The sequence below is a fragment of the Falco biarmicus genome, chromosome 8, assembly GCF_023638135.1.
Source record: "Falco biarmicus isolate bFalBia1 chromosome 8, bFalBia1.pri, whole genome shotgun sequence".
Classification (NCBI taxonomy): domain Eukaryota; kingdom Metazoa; phylum Chordata; class Aves; order Falconiformes; family Falconidae; genus Falco; species Falco biarmicus.
In genome coordinates, this window is record NC_079295.1 from 62432225 (window position 1) to 62459205 (window position 26981).

The 26981-nt window shown below is 40.4% G+C and overlaps 1 protein-coding gene across 5 annotated transcripts in view; it reads left to right on the forward strand.

The window, feature by feature from the left end:
- Nucleotides 1–22471, forward strand: part of LOC130153529 (core histone macro-H2A.1) — a 47228-nt gene extending 24757 nt beyond the window's left edge. Inside the window, exons 5-9 of one of the 5 annotated variants that reach the window (XM_056348468.1) lie at nucleotides 1956–2066; nucleotides 8408–8507; nucleotides 13992–14081; nucleotides 17033–17207; nucleotides 21746–22471. In XM_056348468.1, coding sequence (XP_056204443.1) covers nucleotides 1956–2066; nucleotides 8408–8507; nucleotides 13992–14081; nucleotides 17033–17207; nucleotides 21746–21911 — 642 coding nt within the window. In that variant the 3' untranslated portion in view covers nucleotides 21912–22471. Of the gene's footprint in view, nucleotides 1–1955; nucleotides 2067–8407; nucleotides 8508–10012; nucleotides 10104–13991; nucleotides 14082–17032; nucleotides 17208–21745 lie in introns of those variants that run through there. The other 4 variants (XM_056348471.1, XM_056348469.1, XM_056348472.1 and 1 more) reach the window with 4 other exon arrangements.
- The last annotated feature ends 4510 nt before the right edge of the window (nucleotides 22472–26981 follow it).

The following is a 26981-nucleotide window of genomic DNA, read 5'->3' on the forward strand; positions in this document are numbered from 1 at the left end:
AGAGTCCTCTTTTCAGGTGTTGTGTTTTTCTGCTGTTTGTTGGGTTTTTAATGGGCTTTGTTGATCTGATGAAATCCAAGAAGTGTGAAATACTCCTTCTGAAGTAGGATGCAATTCTGCTAGATCAGGTAGCTGAGTATCTTGCAGCATCAGAGAAACCATATTGTGGGTACACAGTTTCTTTGGCTGAGCTAAAGACCCACAAATGTCCTCTCTGTTGTTAGTATGCTATAAATGAGACTCTTCCGTGTTTAGACTTGATTTTTTTTAATTCCTCATGATTAAAATTCATTCAAAAAACTGTGGAGGTGAGGAGAAGAATAAGAGGACCAAAATGAGCTTTTTCTTATGCTAGGAAACCAAGAGTAACATCTTTTTTTAAGCTAAGGAGATCATTCCTATATTCCTTTTTTTCATTTCAGTTTGTAGGAGTAGGGAAGCTTTCTTGTGTGTGCCTGTGTAACCAAGGATCTTTTTTTTTCCCTTCAAAAAAAACTGCTGTCAAGCAATGGGTTATGAAAGTAGGAAGAAAAGTACATGAATTTTACATGAAATTGACAATGCATGTGAAAAGTCGCCTTCCGGGCCAAACAAAGCTTCTGTATCACCCTGTGTGTCTTTGTTATTGTCTACTTGTTCACTTTTCTGATTGTTTCCCTTTTTTGGTTTTTGAACTGAGTTTGAGTTTAGCTTGCTTTCTTAGAACACCTAGTAGCTGGCATTTCGAGTGCAGTGCTTCTAATAACCATGCACTAATAATTTCTCTAAATCTGGAATTTTTTTCCCCTACTTGATTACAAAAGCAGGAAGTCTGTTGTGGGGTTCTGTTTTTCTTCCACACAATAAACTGTATTGTCTGCTTACTATATTGGTATTTGGCTAACAGTAAACTCCTGGGGAATTGAAATAGGACCCATGAAAATCTAATTTTCAAAACATTTGTGTAAAGTAAAGCATGGTTACAGCTTCTAGGAGCACCAATATACCTTTGCTTCAGAGTCATTTTAGTTCCTCGGCCACAGATTTAGTTTATATACTTTGGAAAAGGAAAATAGGAGAACAGTGGCTTGTTTAATATTCCAGGTGTGCTTTTAAGCTTCAGCATAGATATTGCTGAGGCACCAAGTATTTGTATAAAATCATTAGTTGTAATTTTATCGAAAATATCACACTATTTTTGGCACCAATTGAGTTTATAACCACAGCAGTCAATTCACTGTCTTCATGAAACATCCTTTTCAAAATGTTCCTAATTCTCATTTTTATTCAGTAAATCAATTAATTCCTGAAACCTATTATTTTACTTCAGTAATACAGTTGAAAAAAGGAATGGTGGTTAGGGGGAACTCCTCTACCCCTGCAGTTTTACTGGAGATAAAGGAAGGTGATGATTTAACAAGACAGAGAAAATTGTTCAGCCCATTTCCTAGTACTAGGTAGGTAGAAGGTAGATGTATTCTGACACTGGCTCTAAGGACCGCCACGTTTCAAAGCAGTATTTCTAAAAATAAGTTTGTGAAATCTGGGAGCACCTCCCTTCACAAAGAGATAAAATTTTCACTGTGACAAGTAGGTTTTTACTTTAGAATGAGTCTGCCCACACATATAAATAGATACATTAACTTTTTCCACACAAGCCGTTAGAAAGCTGTTAAAAGTTTGGAGCTGTTTATATGTCTTCCTGCAACATTTAAGACAACTGCCATCTGAACTGTGCACTGTCGTAGTCAAGAAAAGGCTTATGTAGATACGCAGACGTTGAGGTAATTTTTCCTATTGATTCCTTCAGCTGTAATCAGTCACTTTAGTTAGACTAAAGGATAAAATCCAAACACCAGTGTTTGTACTGGCATTTTATTGCCTGGTAAGCATTTATGGCATGTCATATATCTGAAGTGTTATTAAACTGTTTTTCTCTCAGTCTTGAGTTAACTAATTAACTATATTTTTGGAAGAAGAAGCAGGGAGAAGTGAGCAAATCAGCCAGTGCTGACAGTACAACAGAGGGAACTCCTGCAGATGGTTTCACAGTCCTGTCCACCAAAAGTCTGTTTCTTGGGCAGAAGGTATGCTCCTGCATTTTTATAAATTTATACCTGTTTTTCAGTGCTGTTTAGGGAATCCCCCCTCCCACCACCACCCTTTCCCTAAAACGTCTGGGTACAATGGACGTTTCCCCACTGAGCTCTTGAGGAGGTGTGTGATGCTAGTTTTTGAACAAAGAAATTCTCTCAAACAGCTTTTAGAACATTTTTAAAAATACATTAATGAGTCTTTATATGGAAAGCCTGTGTGCTTGTAATCCATCTTGCCTTATTCATAAACAGTATAATTGTTACAGCTAAGCTTCTGCCAAGGATAAGATTATTCTAAGAATAAAACATCTTTTTTCCAATGGGCAGCCCACTTCGTTGCTGATGTAAATGATTTACAGGTTTTTATCAAAACCTATTTCAGACATTTGTTCATAATAGTGGTTTTATGTTTTGTTCTGCTTTGTTATTTACAAAAGTTAATGCTGTGTAATAATGAATGATGCTTTTATGAAAAGCTAGAAGTCAACAATCCTTTTTTTCCCTGCGAATGTGCTTTGGGACATGGGGTGGTTTAATACAAATACATGTCTGCTTAAAGAGAGGATCCATTTAAAGAAACAATTCATTGAATTAATTTGGTCTTTAATCTTGAAACCTGCCTTTAGTTCATGATACAAAATTTTGTTAAGTAAAACTGCATCTTTCTTCTATCATTCGGTAATCAGATCATTGTGTTGTAAGTCATAAAAGATGAGCCATTGTCCATTGTGGGATATATCTCCTCTGACTCATTTTTATTTCATACTGAGGTTGTTCTCCATTTATCCTGCCACAGTTTGTTTGCTAAGTTTAACATGCATGACAGTAACGTTATTTCTTGCAAGTGTTCTGATTTTCCACGTTTAATTTTACAGCTAGTTAGATTGCTGGTTTGATAGGTTTTGTTATTTGACTAGTACTAGGGGGTAGTGGTTTTGAACATATTTTTAAAAACATTTTGGTGAGTAAATCAGAACCCAAAATTTGTAAACTACATTACTTTTTCAAGAAAGCAAGTAACGTCAGGCTTTTGGTCCTGATTTTGAACTCCTTTTAGCTACCATAGGAAAGCCATAATAAGACCTAGCATTGTGTTCCAGCAAGATTGACCCAGCAAATCAATGGAGCTTTGCTGTTGGGCTCAGTGGAAAAGAATTGTGAATTCCAGGACTGCTTTAAGCTGTGGTGAGCAAAGCCAGTGTCTCTTGTAGAGCTTTTCAGTGAGTACCTTGTACTGGGAAAGGGACTTGCTGGCTTTCTCATTCATGTAGAGCGTAGCCCCCTGAAAAAGTTACTTTCTACACAAAATGCCACTTGTCCATCCTCCTGCTTGTTCATTGTCAGTTAGCCCTGCATGAGGGGGGGCAGGTGTTAGCCTGTATTTGTAACACAGTATGCATATCAATTAAAAGAAAAATGAAACCCCATTTGTCGCCTGTGAGGGAACGCTCCAAACAGATTATCTTCTGAGAGGCAGAGAATGCATAGGTGCTGTTGAGATGTATCTACCACAGATTATATTTTTCTTTTGTTTCCCTGTGAGAACTGTCTTCAGAGGCAGTAAATGGTTAGTGTAAAAAATCTTGAGAAAAGTAGGCTATGTCTAGAAGATACAAGGATTTCCTGTATCCTATTATGTGTGAGTTAAAAATGAAATTCTTACCTTGTTTGAGCTGATAAATAATGTATTTGTTCTGATTTTACCCCCAAAACAGCACATTTGCACCAACCTAAATTCTTTTAAGACTGAAAATGTGGAAAGCTTAAAATGCAAAAAACCTTTGCACTGTAGTGATAAAAGAGATGTTATTTAGCATTAAAAAATAAAACCAAAAAATTATGCTGGTTTACTCCTAGAAATATTTTCAGACCATTTCCCCAAAATTATTTTCAAAACATGGATTTTCAAAATTATCTAAATAACTTCCTTGTGATAAAAAAAGGCAAAGATAAAACTTTCAGTCAGGGAATCGGTGGGAGTTGAATGCTTTCTCTCTCCTAAACTTGAGGTGTGTTTTGCATGGGCCAGGAGGCCCCTGGGTGTGACAGGATGTCTGCTGCTACACGCAGGTTTAGCAGACTGCGATCTCATTGATGGTGGTGGTTGTTAATCATCAAAGTGACACATGGAAGTCTCAAACAATTACCTATAAAAACTCTAGTGACTTTGAATTAGTTAAATGCTTCTGCTTAGCCATTTCTACATGCAATTGCTGTTTAAAAAGATAATACTGATCCAAGTTTAAGTCTGATACTTAACAGAAAAAAAAAATTGGTTTTGTTACAGTTGTCTTAAATTAGTCCCACATGGTATTTATAAACGTAATGAACTAAGAATTTTCTTCAATGGCAGTTCTGCACAGTAGTGTTGTAGTTTGATTCCTTAGACTTGTGCATGTTGCTTTTTTTCAAAGTGTGTGAGGGCAGAAGGTGTTGGCCTCTTTGGAGGAGGACTTGCTTCTATTCAGCATAGCCTCACTCTCCTTAAACAGCATTTTGAGGGAAGGAGAAATCTGCTGGTCTCCTGTGGAGGGAGGACATGGTGTTTAGGTGGTTCAGCTGGAGGCCTGGAAGCCATGGCTCCTGGCTTCTGGTTTTGGCTGATCCAGAGATGTAAATCTCCTTTCTCTGTTGCCTTCCACATTTGTGAAATGGAGATACAGTTATCCTCTTTACCCGGATGGTAGGAAAGCTCAATATGTTAAAACATTTTGAGCCTTTCCATTTGAAAAGCAAAAATACTTGTATTGATCACAGTTATTTGATTTTTTCTTGAATTTGCACATACAGAGTTTCAGTGTACTTTCATGTTCTGTGTGTCCTGAATAAACTACAGTGCAAACACAGAAACCCGAAACTGAAAAACCCAGACAATCAGTATCTTTTGAACCTCCTGTGACATCCTTGAACACCTTTACAGCACGCCTCTTTGGTCTGCAAAACCACTATCTGCTAGACTGGGAAATAATTTGCGAGATGCAGAGAGGGAAGAAAATAATGCAGTTCTTAGTATCACATCATTCCTAAGTGTTTAATGGGAAAAATCTTTTTCTTGTCTCCATGTTTGCAGAAGGGAAAGGGAAGGCTTTTATTTGCAAGGGCACTCTTCATCCTTTTAAAATCCCCAGCTTTAATTGCTGGAAAGACAAATGAGAATGTTGCAAACCTGGGTATCGTTCAGTTTTTAAAAAGTACTATTACTGCATTAAACCTTTAGATAACTGCTGACATTCAGCTAGAAATTCTTAGAGGTCAGGAAATGGCAAAGAGCCCTTCAATTATTCCTGTAGAAGTGTATTAGTGCTGCACTAATTAAGTATTAAAATCTAGTTAATATGTAAATGATTTCACATCCTACAAGTGACATCCCAATGGAAACGTGGTATTTTGCACATTAACTAGTTTGTTTTTCCTGAGACAATTATGGAGTAGAGGCAGAGCTGTAAGACCTCAAGCCTAAGCATTAGGGTTTGGACGTTCAGAGAGACCTCAGCTTGTTGTCTGCAACAGGCGTCTTCAGTTTTCTGTACCAAACTCATACCAGAAAAAGTTCCAAGACTTTAAAGGTAATTTTTTCTGAAATAAGAAACGCAAAGCTTGGCTCAGACAATACTCATGGATGTACTAAGTGCCATCTGCATTTTATCTAGACTAACATTTAATTTAAATGTTACCTAAAGTACGTCCACTCTTTGTTGCACATGTATATGCAAGTTGTACCTATTTTTTTTTTTTTAAAGTGGCCCTTTAGGGGATCACTTCTTCTAATACATGCTTCATACTATTGGCTAGTAAAGTTGAGCAAATACTCATTGGAGAATTTAATTCTACAGGGAAACTTCTGATTTTTTTAAAGTTGTTTTTGGCAATCAGATAGCTAACAGTGCATTGAACAGTAAACACAAAATTTAGCAAAATAATACTTAGCTGCCAATACATGCTATCAGTGATGGGCAGCTTTTTAAGAATTTTGTTGTTGCTTTTAAATTGAAACTGTAATTACAAGCTGGTTGCTATGTAAATTCCATATATGAGTAGGCGCAGAGATAGATTAAAGGTCTGATCCCAAAATGGTCTGCAGCCAATAGATCTGGGCAGAAACTTGTAGAACACAGAATCAAGGATCGAAGAGAGTCATCTGTAAAATGAACAAAATATGCTTAGGAACATACTAAAATCTCCACAGAACAGTCTTTTGGTGTGTGCATGTTTTGTTGTTGTTTTTTATTTCAAAATTCATAAAGTTTCTTTAATGTTTTCGTTTGATTTGATTTGATTTTTTTTTTTTAAACAGCAGTTGCTTGTAGTCAAACTCAAGACTCAAACTCAAGTTTGAATAACTTGCCACATGTGAAGTATTAAAGGATTCTAAGCTATTTGGAAAGCAAGCTTTCTTAGATTTTATTACAAATTCCCGAACAGACCCGTACTTAAAACAGGGCTGAATTACACTCATTTTTAGCCAAAATCACCCTATTTTGAGGGAACATAGTTTACTCAAGCAACATATGCAAATTACATTAAATTGCAGTCTTTTAAAAAGAGAAAGAAGGTCAATTCATATAATGACACAAATGAAGTGGAAATTTTTTTTTATAAAACTTAAATATATGGATGTTGGCCTCCTTAAATGACCCATTCACTTGTATTGGTTTCATGAATTGGCTCCATATTCCCATATTACTGAACTGCCACACACAAGGAGAAAATTTGAAGTGTTAAGTTTACAGAATGTGGATTACAAACCAAGAGACAAAATTCAGTTATTGATGAGATAAATTGCCATGCCTAATATATATGTTATGCCTCAGAGGTCGAGCCCAGTGGGCTTTGGATTAGAAGGAAAGCCTGGTTTAACTGCACCTGGCTTGAGGACCTGCATAAATGGAGAACTTTCTTTATTATAGTTGCTTTCCATATTGCCTAATCAGCTACTGAAATGATCTTTTTAAATGCATGTTGCAGATAGAAGCATAATTTATGATGTTGATAATGTATATTCCCATATGAAAGAGTCTGGAAGATTTTTTGCACTTCAAAGTATTTTAAGTTTTTGCAGTAGTAAACTTGGTGCATGTGAAATCAGACTTCCCGACACTGGCTGTGAAGCAGTGCCACAACCCCTGGTTATCAGCTTCCTCACATGCTGTCAGCGTGCTGCAGGTTTGACATTTGCCAGCTCTGGCGTTCCCATCAGATTGCCTCAAATCACAGAGCTGCTCCGTGGCGTGGGTCACGTGCTGTGACGAGGCACCCGAACTGTCAGTAGTAAGCAAACTGTGCTATCACTTCACAACTCTAAGCACTTCCAACAAAACGCCCTTACTAGTATGACGGACAGGGTCAGTTCGTTACCATTGCTGGTCTGATTTTTTCGTTGACTTCTTATTTTATATAACAGTTTGTAAGTCTTACCCAAGTGCGTTGCTAGAAGTTGAAATCTGCACTTCCTCATATTTCACTAATTCTTTTTATTTTTCCAAGAACAAGTAGTGCAGGTGTGAGGTTAATCTCTAGATATCTGTGCTAACTTCCTGAGTTTACTGAGTGCCCATGAGAAATCCTTCTGATTTTGCAAGGACTAAGACAGAAATCGAGAGGCATGCTTGAAATACGTGGGTGTTAATGAGAGGACCTAATGGGCATTAATGGGTGGGGTTAAAATCTCCATTTTCATAAATTACAAAAGGAAGTAAAGCAAATAAAATAAAAACTAGAAGTTATGAGCACGTAATAGTGCCTGTTTACAGTACGTCACCAGCCATTCACAAAGGCTGCGGAACTGTGCAAATGAAAACCGAAGTGCCTGCAATGCAGAATATGGTGGCCACTAATAAGGAAGGAAAAAGAGCCGTGTCCCCTTGTTAGGATGGAGGAATCGCTGGAGGCAAGCGTGTGCTTTCTCAAAGATGTGCTTGTGTTTGCTGCCTTAAAGAAGGAGAAGCAGCATCTTTTATCCAGTTTGTGCTGAATGGTAAAGGCACATTCCTGTAATTGATGCTTAAGAAATGGTTAGGGTGTCCTTCATCTGTACTTTGAGGAGAAACAAATACCCTCTTATAATGCCAAAATAAGAGTCCCAGATAGTGGTCAGCGTAAAGCCAAAATAGAGCTTGTTAGTAGGTACAGTCACTTCCTCCCAGTATGAACAATGTTTGAGTCTTGTGTTTGAATTTTTTGGATAATAACCCTCCTTTATGACCTGCCTTTTATTTTGCATATTTGTTTGCAGTGATGCTATCTCCATCTGTGTTGCAAAGCTCACTTTTCTGCAGCTTCTCTGTGATTTCCCAGCTGTCCTGTTATTTCCCACCTCATGCTTTTCTTTTCAGCTGAACCTTATTCACAGTGAAATCAGTAATTTAGCCGGCTTCGAGGTGGAGGCCATTATCAATCCTACCAATGCTGACATTGACCTTAAAGATGACCTAGGTAAATGGGGCATGGGTTGACACAACTAACGGTCACATGGAAATTATGGAACCCAGAATTTACTCTCTAGAGCTTCTTACATTTAATAAGAGCAGAAATTCAAATCTTGCAGGTTCTGTTTTGTTGAAGAACTACATTGAAAACACTTTCTCACCAAATCTGAATACTTGCAGCTATTGCCGGTCTTCAAGCTGATTTCAGTTAAAACAAGAATCTTAAATTCTTTTCCATAATGATCATATGTGACTGTTAGCTATTTTGGGGGGGTTCTTATTTGGATACTTTGAGGACTAAAATACGTCTTTGTCAGGTTGTTTTCAAAATAAGCAGTTTCTCCATTCTAACTGCAACCTTGAGACTTTTTTCTGATACTCAGAGTAGGCATAAAATTTTTAAAGAGGAATGATTAAATGATTAACTGTCCCCAAATCTTGCCTACCTTGATTTCATGTGTAATTCAGTCAAATAATTTGTTTCCATTATGCTTCAATTGCTCCCTGTCACTTTCACATTCAGCTGAAAACGAATATTATACCAACAGTGTACTTGTAGATGTTATCATAGATGGTGTATTGCTTTTACGAGCTTCTGTCTTGTCCAGATTGAAGAAAAATTTAAAAAATACTTCTTCAACAGAAATCTGTTCTTCAGCAAAAGAAAAAGTGAACGTTCATGCATTATGGACAGCATTCCCTTCTTATTTGATTACACCTGCTGCTGTCTTTTTTTTTTTTTTTTTTTTTTTTTTTAACTTCCTTAATGGAATGTAACCCATAATTCTTCTAGTACTGCATTTCCTATGGGAATCTACACAAGTAATCTAACAAGAAAAAGATTTAAGGCAGCTAATTTTTAAATCGGCCTGTCTCAGAAATATGTATGTTTTTACAAGTGTCTCAGCCATTCCAACACATAAGTAGAAAATGTATCTTACCTTTAAAATGTAAGAACAATCATTTATATTTTTTAGAGCAAATTCAGTACAACCCTGTCTGCACATACATGGTTTCCTCCACATGAAGGAGACTGTCATTTTTAGAAACCAAATGAATAGCTATGTATTTGAAGATTAGTGCCTGTCAGCTTATAGATGCTGACAAAATGGAGAAACTAGTTATTTTGTTTGGCTTGATGATCCTGAATTCTTTTTTTTTAAACAGATTCCATATTTTAGTGTCATGCTCTGTGGGGAACTGGTTGTTCTAGGTTTCTGCAAAGTGAAATGGGGTAATAGCTGATTTTAAAACATTGGAAATGATCTCATGTGATTGCTCTGACTTGTCATTTTAACATTTATTTGATCATGTCATACTCAATATTCCTCCTCCTGTTCCCTACACCCCTTTCTCTACACACACCTGCACACACAACTCAGCATACTCCTTTGGCGCAAGGTTTGGAGATGTAAAGGTAGGAAAATATGGACGTTGGTACATGTGTAAATGTAGAGCCTGTGCTGGGTCTCTGTCCAACGTGGTTGATATACATCTGTTTACCTGTTGTAGTTGCAAGTTGTACAGGCTGACATTGCCACGATCGACAGTGATGCTGTCGTTCACCCGACAAACTCTGACATCTACACCGGTGGTGAAGTAGGTAATGGAAAGTTCAGTGCTGCGGAGTTTGTATGTGTGTGCATGGTCAATCAGCAGCCACAAGCTTGTTGTAGCTATGCAGATTTGCATTCATTTCTCACTTCCAGCAGTCCTGCCTGATAATAAAAAGAAAGGAATAATTGCAAACTCAGTAGGCGCTTTTGATTTTTATCACCAAATCAGACTTTCAGAAGTAACAGTAGAACACACCGCCAAAATTTGAAGTGCAGGAACAGTACGTTCAATGCAGGCACGTGACCAAGGAAAATGAATTCCAGCATTATTTGCCTGACACGTTAAATGCCTGTTTTGAATACGGCTTGAGACTTGATCTTTAGATTTCTAACCAGTTCCCAGTACACCCTCTCCATGCTGAGTTTCAGATGTTCACATCTGACGTGCTGGATCTAGCCCATCTGTATATTCTGAACACTTAAGATTGGTTAGTTTTTTCATGTTTTACATTACGGGCTGATTACCTTCACAGCCCTGCTCAACAGTCCTCACACCCACAAGCGCACAGCTAGTGACACCACATACATTTTCCAGGCGGTCAGTCATCTAAGCTACAGCGATGAGAGAAGGCATGATATAAAACATGACAGACATCTTAATTCAGTATCTTAGGCGTCCCCAGAGTAACTCTTATCTCAGTAATACCCCCCACCCCACCCTGTGTACAGTATTTGGAAGGATTTTGTAAAAAATAAAAGGACTGAACAGCCTTTGTAATTTGAGAAGGCAAATGAGAATTTGGGCTGAATCCAGAAGCTGCTGGTAAGGGTGGTGACCCACCACGCTTTAAAAAAAAGTCGCCTGCTCCCAGCCTCTGTTCTGCATCTCTTAACCTCACCATCGCTATGCGAGTGGTCTCCTTCCGCGCCTGAGGCCCCGTTTCACTACTGGCCTGGAGGGACACGGTCCTGCTGCAGAGCTGGCGTGTCCTAAGCCACCTGCTTTTACGGAAGGGGCCACTTTCTGAGTAACATGCAGACAGACGTAGCTCTGTGTAGCCTGTTTGGGCAGCAACAGCTGTGACTTGGCTGGCTAAATATTATGCAGAGACATTAAAATAAGAGCGTCATAAATACCCTTGTATCTAAAGAACATGCTTCTAAAGTCTGTCAGACCGATTTAGCTAATGTGCTTGTCTCCCACCCTTTGACAAAGAAAAGCTTTGCTACCCTACAAAGAAAATTCTCTCTCGAAGCTGTACTGCTTGATCCTTAGTGTAGGTTCCTGTTGCCTCTGACTGCTGTAAGAAAGAATAGAAGTGCACAAATGCTTAGCTTCCAATGATTAACTTTTACCCATCTAAATTTTTTTTTTTAATTTTTGTTGGTTTTTTCCCTAACAATTTAAATGTATTGGGGGCTTATCCTGAGAATTTTAGAGCCTAAATTTCTGCTAACGCTGTTTTCAACACTGATACCAATGCCTGCTTGGAAAGCATGAGATAATGATCTTATTCTCATGGGAGTGACACATATTTATGCCTGTGAGCAAATAAGCTACTAACCTTGAAGCTGTGAAGCAGGACTTCCATCAAGAAACTTGCTAATGTAGTAGAAAATGGTTAAATACGGTATGTCCTTTCCCAGATGAAGCTAATTTACAACATAGTTCTGAAATATAGTTTCAGTATGAACCCTCTCTATTAATCAGAAGAAGAACATAATTGAGGAGTAAATGGAGAAAACCTCACTGATTCACAGCAAATACTACGTTTCTCTTCTTTGTACCAGGTCTGCAAGAAGAGAGCTCAGTGAAACAAACTGACAGGGTTGTTCATTGCTTTTAATTATAAATTAATTCCCAGTAGAAGGGGAAAAAGCTGATCCTTCTGGACTGAATTAAACCAAACTAGGCTAAATTCCATTAAATGTACCACAGCTTTGCAATGGCAAAGAAATGACCTACTTAATAGATCTTTTCTGTTCCTAGGTTCTGCACAGGCTTAATTATGTTTCCCCTTGAAACAAGACAAATTAAGGGTTATGAATATCATGGCGTTTAGGACTGTTCCGAGTTCATGGACTCAAAGGGAGTATAACTGGAATATATACAAATATAAACAGGAATGATATGGAAATACAGGCAAGAATAGAAATAGGATGGAAGACTGTTTGTTTCCCTCCCCATCCCTTCTCTGTCAGAGGGTTTTGTAAGACCCTGGTGTCAGCCACGTCTGCTCGGCTGGTTTAGCAAAGGGCGCTGTGTCTCGTGCCCTCTGGCGTGCGGCTGCCTTTGAAGGGCAGCGTTTCCAAGCGCCTCCGCTCTGGCGTGCATCTCCTTTCCTAGCACGCTCCTAAGACACCTCGCTGCTGCCGAGAAAGCCGTTACTGTCTTTTCTGTAAGATGGTGCCTTCCGCTCAGTTGCGCAGCGGTAGGTAACTGAGTTTCAGAAAATTCTTAGTGAGGGGTTTGTCTGAATGAACTTACACCGAAGTATTTATATAAAAAAGCTTAAATGAGCACAAAGAGCAAATTACGCTCTGACCTGTCTGACCTTGTGATCCAGCTTTTGGCAAACACCCATTGTGAGTTGGTTATGAAAAAAGCAAAAGAAAAGGCATACGTTTTTTAATTGTCCTCAGCTTTTGTACCCCAAAAGCAATAAACTCCCAATAGCAAAATAGAGGCAGGGTCACCGAGTCAGTTTTGGAATGAGCAAACAAAGGCATTGTTTTCAACTTTCAATCTTCATTTTGAAAGAAATTTAGCAACGGTCTCAAAAGGAAAGTATCTTGCAGTCCTCATACAGCTATAACCCTATTCAGTAAACTGAATCTTGGAGGAGGGGCTCTGCTTCCTTGAGCATACAGTATGTGCACTTCCATCAGAAAATGCATTTTTTTCTTTCTTCATCAGTGAAAGTAAGGGGTTTCACCAAATAACTGTCTAGATCTTTAGAAATCCTAGTTCTGAATTTTTGAAAATCAGTTTTCAAAGTAATATCTCAAATCAGAGCCTTTATGATATCACTGCTTTTTACTTATCTACCTTTATAATTAATATGCACAGTGCAAAATTACGTGGGGTGCTTATGTAGTTAGGAAAATGCTTTCTTGGGCTGTTTCTTTTTTTATTAATAATATTTAAAACTAGAGCTGCAAAATAAGATCTAAACCATTTAGTGATGGACTGCCTTTGTAAACAGCATACCTTTTGGTTGCCCGAAACACTGCACAGCTCTTTTCCTCCCAGAATGACTTTGTCCAGCTCCTTAGCTGTAGTTAGAGAAGTTCATTGGAGGAATATGTTCCTTAGAGATTCTCCTTATTTCTGAGGCTCTTCCTCTTGGTTAAAGGTGGCTCAACAAGCTGGGCAGTTACCAAGTAAAGCAGCCCGCTGCACTCACGAGACTGTTTCATTCCTGGTGCCACCTGTTGGGGTCAGGGACCAAGATCAGGTGAGTTTCAAATTCTTATTGTGGCAAATGGCTCTTTAAAACAATTTGTAAGAGAGGGGAAATGAATCTTAGGGGAAGGAATTATGAACCTTCAACCACTCTTGAGCTAGCACATTCTTCTGGAACATTGCACACTAACAGATGCTCATGATAAGGAAGGAGGCAGGGATGTCATGTCAGATGTTTTGACATTAAAATCGGAGTCTGAGAATGTTAGCAAGGGATACCTATGTGAGGTTTTTGGGTTTTTAGGATTGTCTTTTTTTGTTGTTTTTTTTTTTTCTTTTTTCTGTTGTTGTTGTTGTTTTTTATGACTAGCTAATTCTGAAGTCCCAAAAGGTTTAGATCTTACTTTGCAGTCCCCAAAAAACGTTTGGGCAGAAAACTCAAAAGCGATGTAATAAAAAATAATGATGAGTCACATGTCTGCCATGAAAACCTGGGATCAGGGGAGTAAAATAACAATTCTCTGTTCAGGGAGCACTTTGGAAAAGAAAGGCGGCAAGGAGTTTGTGGAAGCTGTCATTGAGCTTCGCAAAAAGAACGGGCCGTTGGACGTAGCTGGAGGTGAGGTTGTGCGCTTCGGAAACCTGCAAACAATGCTGCGGGCACTGGCTTCGCTGTCTGTGGCAGCCGTCGTTGCAGTCAGACAGCCGAGCTCCTGCTAGTGCAACATTCTAGATAGGTTCGTGCTGCTTGCAGACAGCTTTTATGGGTTACATGGTATTTGTGTTCTCCAAAGTTAAAATACATGTGCTGCATCTTAAGTGACCTTTACCAAAGCATCTGGGAAATGGTGTAGTGATGTAATATTCCAAGTAAAAGTGGGCTATTCACAGGTACGTGCGTACACAACAAATGTTGATTATTAAGGGCACAGTTCAGAAAAGCAATTAATGAGATGCTTATTTTTCAGAACAGTTGAGTCCAACTCTGTTAAACATCTGCTTTGCTGAAATGCCGCTGACTTTCACTGAACTTAAGTACGTGCTTAAAGTTCAGCATCTGCTTGGGTACTTTGTTTAATCAGTGCCAAAATCATCACTATAAAAGCTTACAACTTTTTGATGCCTAGTTATCAAAATTTATGTAATATCTGAGAAAAATCTACTATATGAGTAATAAAGTTTGGTAATGGCGATATATAATTTTACACCATCTGTGAATTTGCTGATACATGTTGTTCATATAGAAGGCTGATTCTGCCATCTGTGTTTATGCTATAAAAATAAATACAGTGTGCGCAGTTTTGTAAACGAATTCTAACTAAAGCTGAAGGGGATATGTAAGATTTCAGCTCTGACAGGAAAAATTACAGTTGTTTACTTCTGGTGCTTAATACTTTTTTTCTCCCCTTGCTTTTTAAAATTTTTAATAAGTTTTTCTTGGAGTTCTTGTTCTGCAAAAATGTGTAGAATCAATTACCTTTTTTTTTTCCGCCCGCTTACTTCTCTAGAGTATTCCTTATCATCCCTGACCAAACTGCTCACAAATAGGTTGCAAGTTGGAGAGAAAAGATTTTTATTTTTTTTCTGAGCTATCAGTGCATCCCTCAGATCTGAGGGCTGCTTGGCAGTTTCACACCGTGCAGAGTTCTGCACTACTCTGGGAGAAACTGGCTGGTAGAGACTTGTCGGAGGGCTCTAGAGAAGAATCGATACACATCGTTTCAGGGTGTACGGATAGCCAGTTTTCAGATTTCTCAGTTATACGGGTATCCCTTTAACCTACCCATAACCAGGATCCTTACCTGGCATGTAATCACGACTAGCACAGAACGTGTCCATGGGCGTCTCATTCTTTTTTTACAGCTCCCCCTTTCAGAGCTTTTGCATTTGAAGTAAGGGACAACTGCTCTTGGTAATTAACAGTTGTCCTCAACAGAATCCTAATGAGTTAATTAATGACTACCCTAGAAAACACTCCCTGAGATATATTAAAAGTTGGTGATGCATATCAATACAGTATTTTATTCTTTCAGGATGAAGATATTATCCACATTTCACATCTGACTAGAGATATGTCAGCTGCTTTTAATAGATTTTTCTTGGATTTATGATGTATTCTGAGTCTGCCAACATTTTAGTTGCACATTATGACAAATTAACATTGCCTAACAGAGGCTATTCAACATGCTGAGAAACTGCAGACCCCTAAGAACAGGAACACTTGCACTGCCGTTGTCCTTCAGCATGTACCCTTCTGATCAACTTCTGGTCAGAGTGCTGTGTGACAAAGTCTGTTTTCTCTTTCCTGCAGCAGCTACGGGGTAGTATCCATATGTGATGATTGTGCTCCAAGAGTTATTTCTACGATACTTAAATAACAAAATGCCTCATAAACATTCCAGAATGGAGCAGAGGATTTCTGGCCTCTAAGCACCTTTAACAAACCTGATTATTTTTCTTTTTAATTATTGCTATTTTTATTACTATTTTAGAAGACATAAGCTGCCATTTTATACCTACACTTTTGTGGCCATGTCAGATTATATCCCAAAGTGTGCGTGACAGGGGGCTGACTCTCTGAAGTATGCTCTTGTGAGATTTTGACTAGGTGTTTTTCTTCCCTCGGCTTGTGATTAGTGTGTTTTTCTTCCCTCAGTTTTTTAGTAACAAACCTTTTAGTCCCCACATGTCCATGGTATATGGTGGTGATAGTATATAATTAGCATGGTAGAAATTCTGCTTTTTTTCTTACAAGGCCTTGTCTGTTGGTATAGGAACAGTGTGAATCAAATATTATAAATCTATAAATGCATCCTCTTCAACTGTCTGTCAAGAATGTGATGAAAGAGATAAACTAAACCCAGCATTGTTAAAGTGGTCTTGGGTGACCCATACACAAAAACCCCCGAATAAGACCAGGCCCAAAGTCTTGAAATCACGCAAAATGTCTTCTTTACAGTTACTCAGAAACAAAGCTGGAAATAAGGCAAAAATCTTAATTCACCTCTTTCCCAGCCTTCCTTACCAGTTTGCAGAGCACTAACAGCTCTGAACTGATCTGGTTTGGGCCACAGCGTGATCAGAAGCTAGGGAAACAAACTGTATTTAGCAGCGGTAACTAAAGGTCAAACAAGTCTTAACTCAATGTGACTGTCCAGCATCCTGATATTTACTGTAGCTCTGCAATAAACTGAACCAAAGCCAGATCATCCCCTGAACGGGTTTATGTTCTAACAGATTACTGCCTTTTTCCTTACACGTTACGCAGGTTCACACAATCCCCAATAAAAATGTGTTTCCTTTGATGTCAGCCACGAATTCTTGCTTTCTCTAAAATAAGCTCGATTATAGCTATGATTTATAAATTGCCACAGCAAAGTGCAGCTGGAAATGGAAAATACAAAGTCTCTGTAATCATGTTGTTATATTTTAAGGCTTCAGATTTGTAATCTAAAACATTCACAGGGGCTAAAGGAATGTCTGTCAATTGTTTGCTATTTTAATCATGTATGCACTCTTTTAATCCTAAGGAGAGGAAAGCAATTAAGTTTCACTTTCGGTTCTCACTAGCTGTTGTCAGTGCTGGCCATGGATTGCCTGCAAAATATGTGATCCACTGTAACAGCCCGGGTTGGGGATCAGACAAGTGCGAGGAGCTGCTGGAAAAGACGGTGAAGAACTGCTTGGCTCTGGCTGATGAAAAGAAGCTGAAATCAATCGCGTTTCCTTCAATTGGCAGTGGCAGGTAAGGCTGTTACACAAACCTAGTGCCAAATAGGTCAAGTGTTCTAAGTGCCATCTCACATGTTCCAAGTCCTTTCTCATGTACAAAAGCCATTGCTGCAATGCTGACTTTATTCTTCTTCCTTTAAATCAGTTCCCGAAGTGAAATCATTCTTCTAGGTTGGTTCGTCCAGGCTGCGCATGGAGCCTGCAGTATTCTCCTGAATACTAGTTCAGCTTTGGCAGGTCTTGTAGTGATCCCTGCAGAGTCTTAAAGCATGCAAATAGGTTAAAGAGCGTAAAACAGACTTTTTAAGAGGCTATTAAAAGACTTATTTCAGGCTATCGATTTGTTCATATAAATTGGGGATGTGGAGGAGAACATGAAGAAAAAGGGTCTATTTTACCTAGGTTTATAATTAAACTTAGTGTGACAACTGTCTTAAGGTGGCCAGAAGACGTGGGTTAGTGTTTGTTTAAGCAGCAAACGTGAAGTGCCTTGTTTCTTAGGATTTGCAGAGTCACTTCAAAATCCCTAAGCTGAATTCCATGCAGTTTATATCATGGGACTCTTTTATAAAAAAAATGCCTTAAAAGCTTTTCCAAGGTCCTTGAAAGCCAAACTAAAGTTAAGGTCCTCTGGCTTTGTACAGGATGCCTTTGAAAGCTGGATCACATCCTTAAGAGTGTGAACACGGACTGCACTTCCAGTGTGAGGCTCTTGGGTTTGGGCTGGGGAGGAAGGTTTGGAACACTTGGCCCTTAATGATGGCTCAGTATGAAGACCAAGGGCCAAATCTAGGCTGCAATTACACGGTTGTGTATTTAACCCTGAGCAACTGCCCCGTTTGAATTTGCCATGAAAGGAGTTGGCTGAGGTACAGCGGGAATATTCTTCCCGTTGTGCTGCATTGCAACACATGATTAATTCCTGCATATTCTGTGGGTCAGGGCAGAAAGCAGCATTTGAGCTTGTGGGTGAACAACAATAAAGAAATAGAAGTTTCAGTAGGATAATAAATTTAAGCAACTTGCATCAGACAAAGTTCCAAATAAGTCTAATTTGCACGAATGTGATTTTAAGGATATAACATGAGCAGACGTTGTGGAACAGTAGAGAAACACAGCGGAGGGTTCATACTAACCCACTGAATGGGCTGTCAGCTTCACAGGCTGGTCAGTACAAAGAGCCACTCTCAGTTGCTCTTAGGAGAAACCGTATTCCTCCATGGACTGTGGGGTGACTATGGAGATGGTTATGTAAAAGCGAGGCTATGTAAATCATCTTCCTCAGAGCTCTTTTTTTCTGGATAGCTCCCAGCGAAGAACCATTCTCAACCTTTGTCGCGAAGTAGTTGGTTGGTACTGGAAGATGATGAAACCCTGCATAATCATTAGATTGGCATTCCGTTATGGAATCTGGTTACTGGCAGGCAAGATCTGGTTACTGACAGGCTAGAGCTGTGGCTGAATTCTTAGCTTGGCACACACACGTCATTCTCCCTCGAGCCAGTTGAAGTGGGGCTTTTAAAAGATGGAGAGGAATCAAAAGGCCTTGAGAAATAGATGCAGCTTTGTATATTCCCTTTTTTCTCTTAACTAGAGATATCCAGGCACAAATTAATTTTGGAGAGAAGAGATTGTATTCTGATAATACTCTTTACTTGTTTTTAGGAAGTCAGAAGCATTTAAGAAAAAATAAAAGTAAAGCTTTTAAAGACAGCAAATGCCAAAGACACCACATGTATGCAGCTGTTCTAGTACAGACATCTGTCAAGCAGACATCACTCAGTAAACCCACATAAACAGTTTCATTCTCTTTTATAGTTGAGGAATGGGATTACATGAGGGCAGTTCAAATAAATCACGGGGGGAAATAAAATAGCATGCTTGTAGCATTCAGTGGGCCAGATGCTCAGCTACAGCCAGCTTGTGGGAAGCACAAGTTGGGTGCTGTACAGAGGTAGCCTGGAGTTCAGTCTGGTAGGGCCCGCAGGAGAACAGGGAAAGGAGAGGTAGGGCCTGAACATAAAGTCATCCTCAGAGTAGGGATTTCCCTCAGAGGCTCTGACTTTGATCTGGTTTGACACTGGCTTGGCTAAAGTCTCAAACTGCCTGTTCACAAGAACTTAACCAGACCAGTAGGCCGACGCAAGAGGCTTCTGTTTCTTGCAGCCCACACATGGCCTTTGGGTCAGCACCTTTCTTCTGATTTTTCTGCTCTGTCTCTTTCCTTTCTTTTGGGAGAGTGGTCCTAAACAATGTGCTTTAATCGGCTTCCCTGTGTGCACGCCTCCCTTTGACCAGGCTGCTCTTCTTTCCTTTGTCCTGCTGTGACCACCCTGCTGCAGCTCTACTGAAGTGGCAGTTGTATGCCCTCGGAGTCCCCTGGCAGCAATCCAGAAGTGGCGTACACACTTAATTTTGATTCTGGCCCGCATGACAATTTCTGCTCAGGAGCAACATTCCTTAAAGATCTGTCCAGTGTCTGCCAGGATGCAGCATTCATAAGTAACGAGCAAGCGATCGGATGTGGAGGCATGCTGAGTCCGTGGCTTTTTCTCTGTGCAAACTGACAGTAGGAAGTAGCTCCTGTGTCTAAACTGTGCTCTCAGTTGATTATCTTGTCACACCGCTGATTCTCCCTGACCAGCTCATTTGGCTCTGGGAGAGTACAAGGTTTTCTCACAATGCTCTTTCCTTCTTTTCTTTTTTCTTTTCTTCTTTTCTTTTCCCTTTCCTTTTCTTCTTTAGTACCAGAAAAAATTGGGCATTTTCAGAAAAGAAAGAAACAGCATGAGCTATTTCATGTCATCATTTTTGAAATATCACAAGCATTATCTTCAGGCAGCATGTATAATATCACATTACAGGCAGCACTACCACAGAATTGCTCTCGGAGTGTGTTTTATGGTAAGGTAATGTGCAGTAAGCAGACCATGACACAGGCAGTTGCCTTTCTCATTTTGTGTCTTGCAGCATGTAATGAGAGGGAGAGTACAACGGCATTTTATCATCAAGGTTTGGCGCTTCAGTGAGCAAACGCTAAGCGATGTTGTACCTGTTAGTGCCAGAGGTGAATTTAGCCAAGTTGCTTGGAATTGCTGAGGAAACTCTGAGAAGCTCAGCCATCTGTGTAATCTGTAAATTGGTACTAGTATTAATAGTACACACTTTATAATGGAGTATTGACCGTTGTTTACCTGTAGGTGCATGTCAAGGAACCAAGTGCTCTTTCAAATTCTGTTTGGGTCCTACTCACAACCTTCTGACCTACTCAGTCACCTTCAGACTGAGCGCTGCTTTGCTGCAATGTGTTTTACCGTGGCTTGTGGAGCACTCAGGCTTTGGCTGGGGTGAAGCCGCGGCCTGGGTGGTAGCAGCACCTCGGGAGTAACGCAGCAGCAAAGCTTATGCCACATTCAAAGTAGTTACCAGCTGTAATTTCAGGCGTTTGCCATGACCTAGAAGACTCACAGTTGAGGTCATGGCTTTGTTCAGACCATTTTACTTGTGCTTGACCTGTTTTGAGATTAGATGAAACTTTCAGACAAGAGCTGCTAGATAAAAATGTGAAAAAGCTTGTAAGAAGGGTTCCCAGATTCAGCACCGAGCTTTGAAATTCAGTCCTGCACAGTTCTGGCATCTGAGAAAAGCAGCAAGGTTGGTTTGTTGTTTGAAAGCAGATGTCTTTCAAGATATTTTTCTTAGGACTGTACTTATATTGAATCAGCCTGTAATTAAAAAGCTTGTGAGGAGCATCGGAAGTGCTGCTGAGGTTGGCTTAGGAAAGCCACCAAGTCCCTTAAAGCTGTCCTCAGATCTGGCACAGCTACTTTGGCTTCCCAAGCCCGGTAAATTTAGACTGAGCCCATCTGGACAAGGCTCACTGTGACCCAGGAGAGCAGGCGTGCTCACCTTCACTCACCCTGCTTCACTTTTCCTGCCTCGTTTGACATGGTAAGGGTGTTGCCAGTGTTCTTTCTCACTGCCAGACTGCTAGAACTCATTCTGTCTTCCTTTTCAGTCTGCAGCAAAGCTCTGCAAGTACCTTTTAAAATTGTATGCTATATTATTAACCATCAATAGTGATAAAACCATTTTGTACTTCATGTCTTTCCATTCTTCATTTTCAATCTCAAGTTCTCTGTCCTTTTTTACCTTTCTGTAATGGTTAGTTTGCTTTCAGGATGAGTTTGACTCTAACGTGTGTGCTGCTTTCCTGAACGCTTCGTGCTGTTGGTTTACTTGTCTGTTAAATGAGAATAATTGACGCACCAGATATTGCGATGCTCAACCCGATAACGTGTGTGGACTCTGTATTCATATTTTGGGAATGCTTTTCTTCTGTTTGAACACTGTAAGCCTTGCCTAGACAAACAAATTTGTAACTTCTAATTCAGGCTTTGTGGCCTGAATTTACTTCTAATTCAGTAAACACTGGCTTTGTGGCTTTGTTTACCGTGCTGTGGTAGGGAAGCAGCGGGGCGTTCCTGCAAGGTTGCACCAGGAGTCCGTTCAGCGAGTCTTGATTTTCTCTGTTTTTGTCTCTCCTTCCAGAAACGGCTTCCCAAAACAAACAGCTGCTCAGCTGATCCTGAAAGCCATCTCCAGCTATTTTGTGTCAACAATGTCCTCTTCAATCAAGACGGTGTACTTTGTGCTCTTTGACAGCGAGAGTATAGGGATATACGTGCAGGAAATGGCCAAACTAGATGCCAACTAAGCCTAGAAAGCTACAGTACCAGCCCCCTCTTCTACCCCTTGTCCTCCCCAAATCCTTAACTCATTGTGAAGCAGAGCATCCCTTATTTTAAATTTTGCTCATCGAGGGGAATAAAGGTGGGGGGTTTGTTGGTTTTTTTGTTTTGTTTTTGTTTTGTTTTTACTTTCTAAAATGTTTTATGTTGGCACTGATAGTTGGCATTACTGCTGTTAATGCACTGTATACCAGGCATCGTCTGAACTTAGTGTAAACTAGGAGATTTTATAGTTTTATTTTAATGAAGTATCGATCGAAGCAGAAAGCTATTAGGAGTATGTAGTCTTTTACTTGTGAAAGAAACAGGCCAACCCTATTTTGTAACTGTGTTGTGGTGCTTTATCAATACATTGAGTGGCGTTCCTTTCATTTTTTAAAAGAACAGATCCTATAAACCTAATTTGTGTTTGTTTATTGTCTTAATGATAAATCTGGAAGAAAAAAATACAGAAACCCTGTTGTCCTTAATTATATTTACAATTTTGAAACTGTGTGAATTGATTTAGTAAAATGTTTGAACTGTTGCTGTTGGTGTACTTGAATTAATTTTTCCCTTAAGCCTTCTTTCTCTAAATTCTGTAAAGTTAGCTATGAGAGGGATGATGAAACACCAGATCTGAAGCAGCAGCCTGGAGATACTGGGCCTCTTACCCGTGCTGGGTGGATGCGCCGTGCCCAGTGGCACTCACAGCCAGCTGTTTCCAGTGGGCATGCAGAATTCCCAGTTGATGCTTCAGATCCTTCTGTTCAGAATCTGGCTGAATTGGCAGTTTAGTTTGGGAGGCTGAAGCCTTTTAGATCAATCAAGGCCTAGGATTTTTTTAAGTGGTTCCAGTCATTTAATATTGGCCTGTTTGAAGCCATTTTGTACTTTTTCCAAATATTTATGAGACCAGTTTGTATTGGTTGCTGTATCATTCACACAGCTGAAATCCATACCAACATAAACCTTTACAGAAGCCACTTGCTTTTGTACTTTGAAAAAGAAGAGGTTACACTTTCAAAAGCTATTGCATATGAACGCTCGCTGTGAAGAGGAAGCTCTTCCTTTGAAGTCTTTAGCCTTCTTTCTGGATAGTAGGCATACGTTTCCCATCTCTGTTGAAAACTTCATTTGTTGATGAAAGAGCGATTCACATCCACTCCAGACTGAGCCAGAGCAATGACTGGACCAAATCTGACTTCAGTAAGCTCAGGAATACCAGGTATTCAAATGTATAGCTTAAGCTCCTGCAAGAATTTGTTTGTGCAGAAGTCCAACTACTTGCAGCTTTCAAGCGCACTGCTGTAGAGGAACAACAGCAGCAACAACAGAACTGAAAGTTTAAATTAACAGTGTTATTCTGAACACATACCCAAAGTTAAAAGGAGCAAAGACTAAATTAATTTTATGCCTCAATGGGTACAAAATATATTTAAGGTGTTTGGCCAATCTACAGGCTCAAACTTAAAATTTTTAAATGGCCAAAACCCATTCTTCAAAGGCAGCAGCTGAAGTACTTGCCTCGAACCTTACGAAGCCTGGACCTGCAGTTCCCACAGCTGTCGCTAGGTGTCACTGAAAGGATTGGAAAATGGAGCACGGGGCGGTGATCGGGCACCTGAGGAAACACTCGGTGCGAGAAGGGCTCTAATTTTTCCACCACAGAAGGAACATGCACATTAAAACGAGTGTACGGAGTACAGCTGCTTGGTCGCTTTGCACTGTAGAATTTACTATACTGTATAAAGTCCAACTGTAAAAGTCTCAACATTTTAATGTCCTCTACGAAAAAAATGTTTGTCCACTAATATTTCCAAAATAGTCAAAAATACAGCCTCCGATGGCATTCAATAAATCTGTCTTTTACACTGTTGCACCGTGCTGGGAGGGCCAACTTTTGTCTTTCAACTAGAAAACCCCAAAGCAAACTGTATTGTAATTCAAATCACATGGACTTGCTGCTTCTGGCCTCACATCTCATCTGCTTATTCAGCTGCTGGCTCCATAAATAGCACTGCTGATTTCATTGGGGTCGTCCGTGATGTGCCGTTGCTTTGTTCAGATGCGGGTCCTTTTGCAAAAAAAGGGCTGAACAGCTCCCACCTGATGAGAATCTGAGCTCCCAGCACCGTGTCCCAGTGTCACCAAAAACGGTTCTCAAGGATTTTTTACATTGCTTTGAACAAGGAAGATGCTCCCCTTGGTGGGCATGGCCACAGCCCCAGAGCCTTCAGGTCTTTCTTCTCATTCCCAGTCGTAGCTATGGACCATTTTTGCTCCTGGGTAAAACATGCAGCGTTGAAGCTGGTCTCCTAGTGGGCATCATGTTTTCTCCTTCTGTACAAATACCAGAGCATCCTCTTCTTCCTTACTTATTCAAAAGCCCGTGAACCCTCGGTGGTTCAGGGAATACCATCTTCTGTTGCTTTGACCCAGCCTGTTCTGCAAGTGACCTCGAACCGCTGTGCAGCTGGTCCCGGCCATGCTGGCAGCAGGTGAGCCTGCCCGAGGAGCCCCGAGCTGGTCCTGGCTTGGCCCCACTGCACGGGCAGCTCTCGCCCGCATTCCCTGCAGCCTGAAGAGCGCTGCTCTGAGGTCCTGGAAGCCAGCAGGCTCTTGGCAAGAAAGCCAGAGATCCCAGAACAAGCTTGAACTCGGCCGCACGGGCAGCCCGAGTAGATGGTGGCATATATTCAAGAACCTAAAAAGTAACAGATCGGGTTACTTGCATAACAACAACAACAAGAGAAGAAATTCCTGCGAACTGCTGCAACTGAAAACAATAGTTAAAATAGACATTCCCCTCTTTAACTGTTTCAGTACTTCCAAAGGTTAAAAGCATTTTGTGGCCAATAACATTTTCGATTCACTGTTTCAAATCCTGCTCTGCACTACTTTTCTGCTTCCAGTCGACTGACTTTTTCCACAGTAGAAAATTCATTGTGATCACCGTCCTTGGGGTGCACCAAGGTGTGTAACTGTAGAAGTTCCCTCTGGTTTTACAGCCTACCATCCTTCTGAAGCCTTCCTCATTCTGAGTTGTCAGCCTGCATGATTTGTTGAGCCCGTATAATGATCCTACCCCGTTCACGGTCAGGTTGCCAGGCTGGGTTATAGCTGCAATTAGCTGTTGACAGCAGCGTTGCTGTGCCCCAGAGAGGAAGGAAGCAACAATGCAAGTTTGGGGGTTGTTCTCCCCAACCCCCACCCCGAAGAGGAAGAAGAGTTCATAACCATGCTGTAGCTCACCTGCCTCTTTGAATCCTTTTTTCCCTAAAGTCCATTCTTTTAAAAATCCTGGAAAATGGGAACAATAAGCAACATTTGTGTAACCTTTACTTTTCTAAACCAATTTGGGAAGGGCTAAGAGCCATGCGGGTGTGTTTCTGATGGTTAGTGCGCTGATGGACAGGTTAGACTTTCAGTCTCACGTTACATTCCACTGAAATCAACCCTCCGTACTTCACAATTCATTTAAGATTCAGTAACAAATCCTGCTGCATTTCCTTCAGCTCCTTTCCAGATGTCAACTTTTTGGTATTAGTGTTTTGGCAAATTCAGAGGTACACCACCCTGCAGCAGAGACCAGGGTGTCAGTAAGGGGGTAAGGTGGCCGAGCAAGGACCAGCCCTGACAGGAGGAAGGGAAATACAGTGGAGACTCTCCCCTGCTCTGATCCCAGGGGGTCTGGGGACCCCACTGCACCCCACTGTCAGGTAAGTGGGCAGGGTTGCACTGCAGTCCTTGTGCCTGGCTCCAAGGTGTTAGGCTTTCCACTGTACAATTTATCATCAGCATTTAAACTTCTAGCACAATTAAGAAAAAATAATTGTTCTCATTGTTTAATAAATTACGGACTTAATTTTTTTAAAATGTAATTTTAGGTTAATAACTCTTATATCACTGATGTGACTGCCTGTGTAGTAAATGTGGTCCCTCCCCAGCAGCATACCTCATTGCCTTACAGACGGTGCTGGTTGCCAGCAGGTACCTAGTCCAAACTATTGCTTCCACCTAAAGACTCCAAGAGCCTCCTCCACATCCCTGCCGTGAAGCTGGTGCCCAGCCTTACACCTCACTTAGAACCACGGTGAGGAGCTCATCCCCTGGTGAGGCAAGCCCTGCTGGCAAGGTTGCCCTGGAAGAGGTCCCATTTTCTGGCCATGAGGACATGCCGATATTTTACAGCACTTTACAAAGGGAGGTCTGACATCTGGTGAGCGGGGTGGGTTTCCTCATAATGCTCCGTTTAGGGAGTTATTTGCAGATTATGTTGGATTTCCATTTGCTACATGTACATTTTCAAAGAAATGCCTGCAGCTAGCATCTTTAAGCGGCATTATAACCTCAAATGTCAGCTACAAGACACACAGGACGTTACTTTCCAAGCCCACATTCAGTTGCTCCTGCACCACCTTCCCCCAAGTATTGATCATCCCTCCCACAAACTAATTAGCACTCCGATCATCTGTTGAACGACCTCTCTCCTCTGCTACAAACTGAGAGGGCATTGCTTGGGCTGCCTCTAAACTGTCCCAACTGCAGAAATACAACATGCAGCAGGGTAAGGAATGCACTGATGGGACAGCGTCAGAACATCTGTTCTCCAGAGATTTGTCATGAGCAAATGCTTCCATGTACAAGATTTCATCATAATTATAAAATGTCATTCAAGGGCTCATTAGGAACAGCATCAACATAATTATAAGCATAATGTGAAAATAGAAAAAAATATAGGTGTTAATAGCCAGATAGGAAGGCTTGTAATCTTTCAGCCTCCGAACGTGGTAAGGAAGAGGCAGTGAAATGGCTGGGTCTGTACAAGCACAAGAAAGACTGGAATCAGACTCATGAGATGTGAGCAAAGCACTTCTAGAAATGCCTCTTTCGGTAAAAAGGGGAATCGTGAACCTTTTCTATTTGTCTCCAAAAAACAGAGTACGTACATCCGGTAACCCAAGAGATTAGGAATTCAGAGAAATTATCCCAAAAAGGAAAATAGCACAGATAAAACATAGGTACCATATGCAGGCTGAAATAGCGTTAGTCAA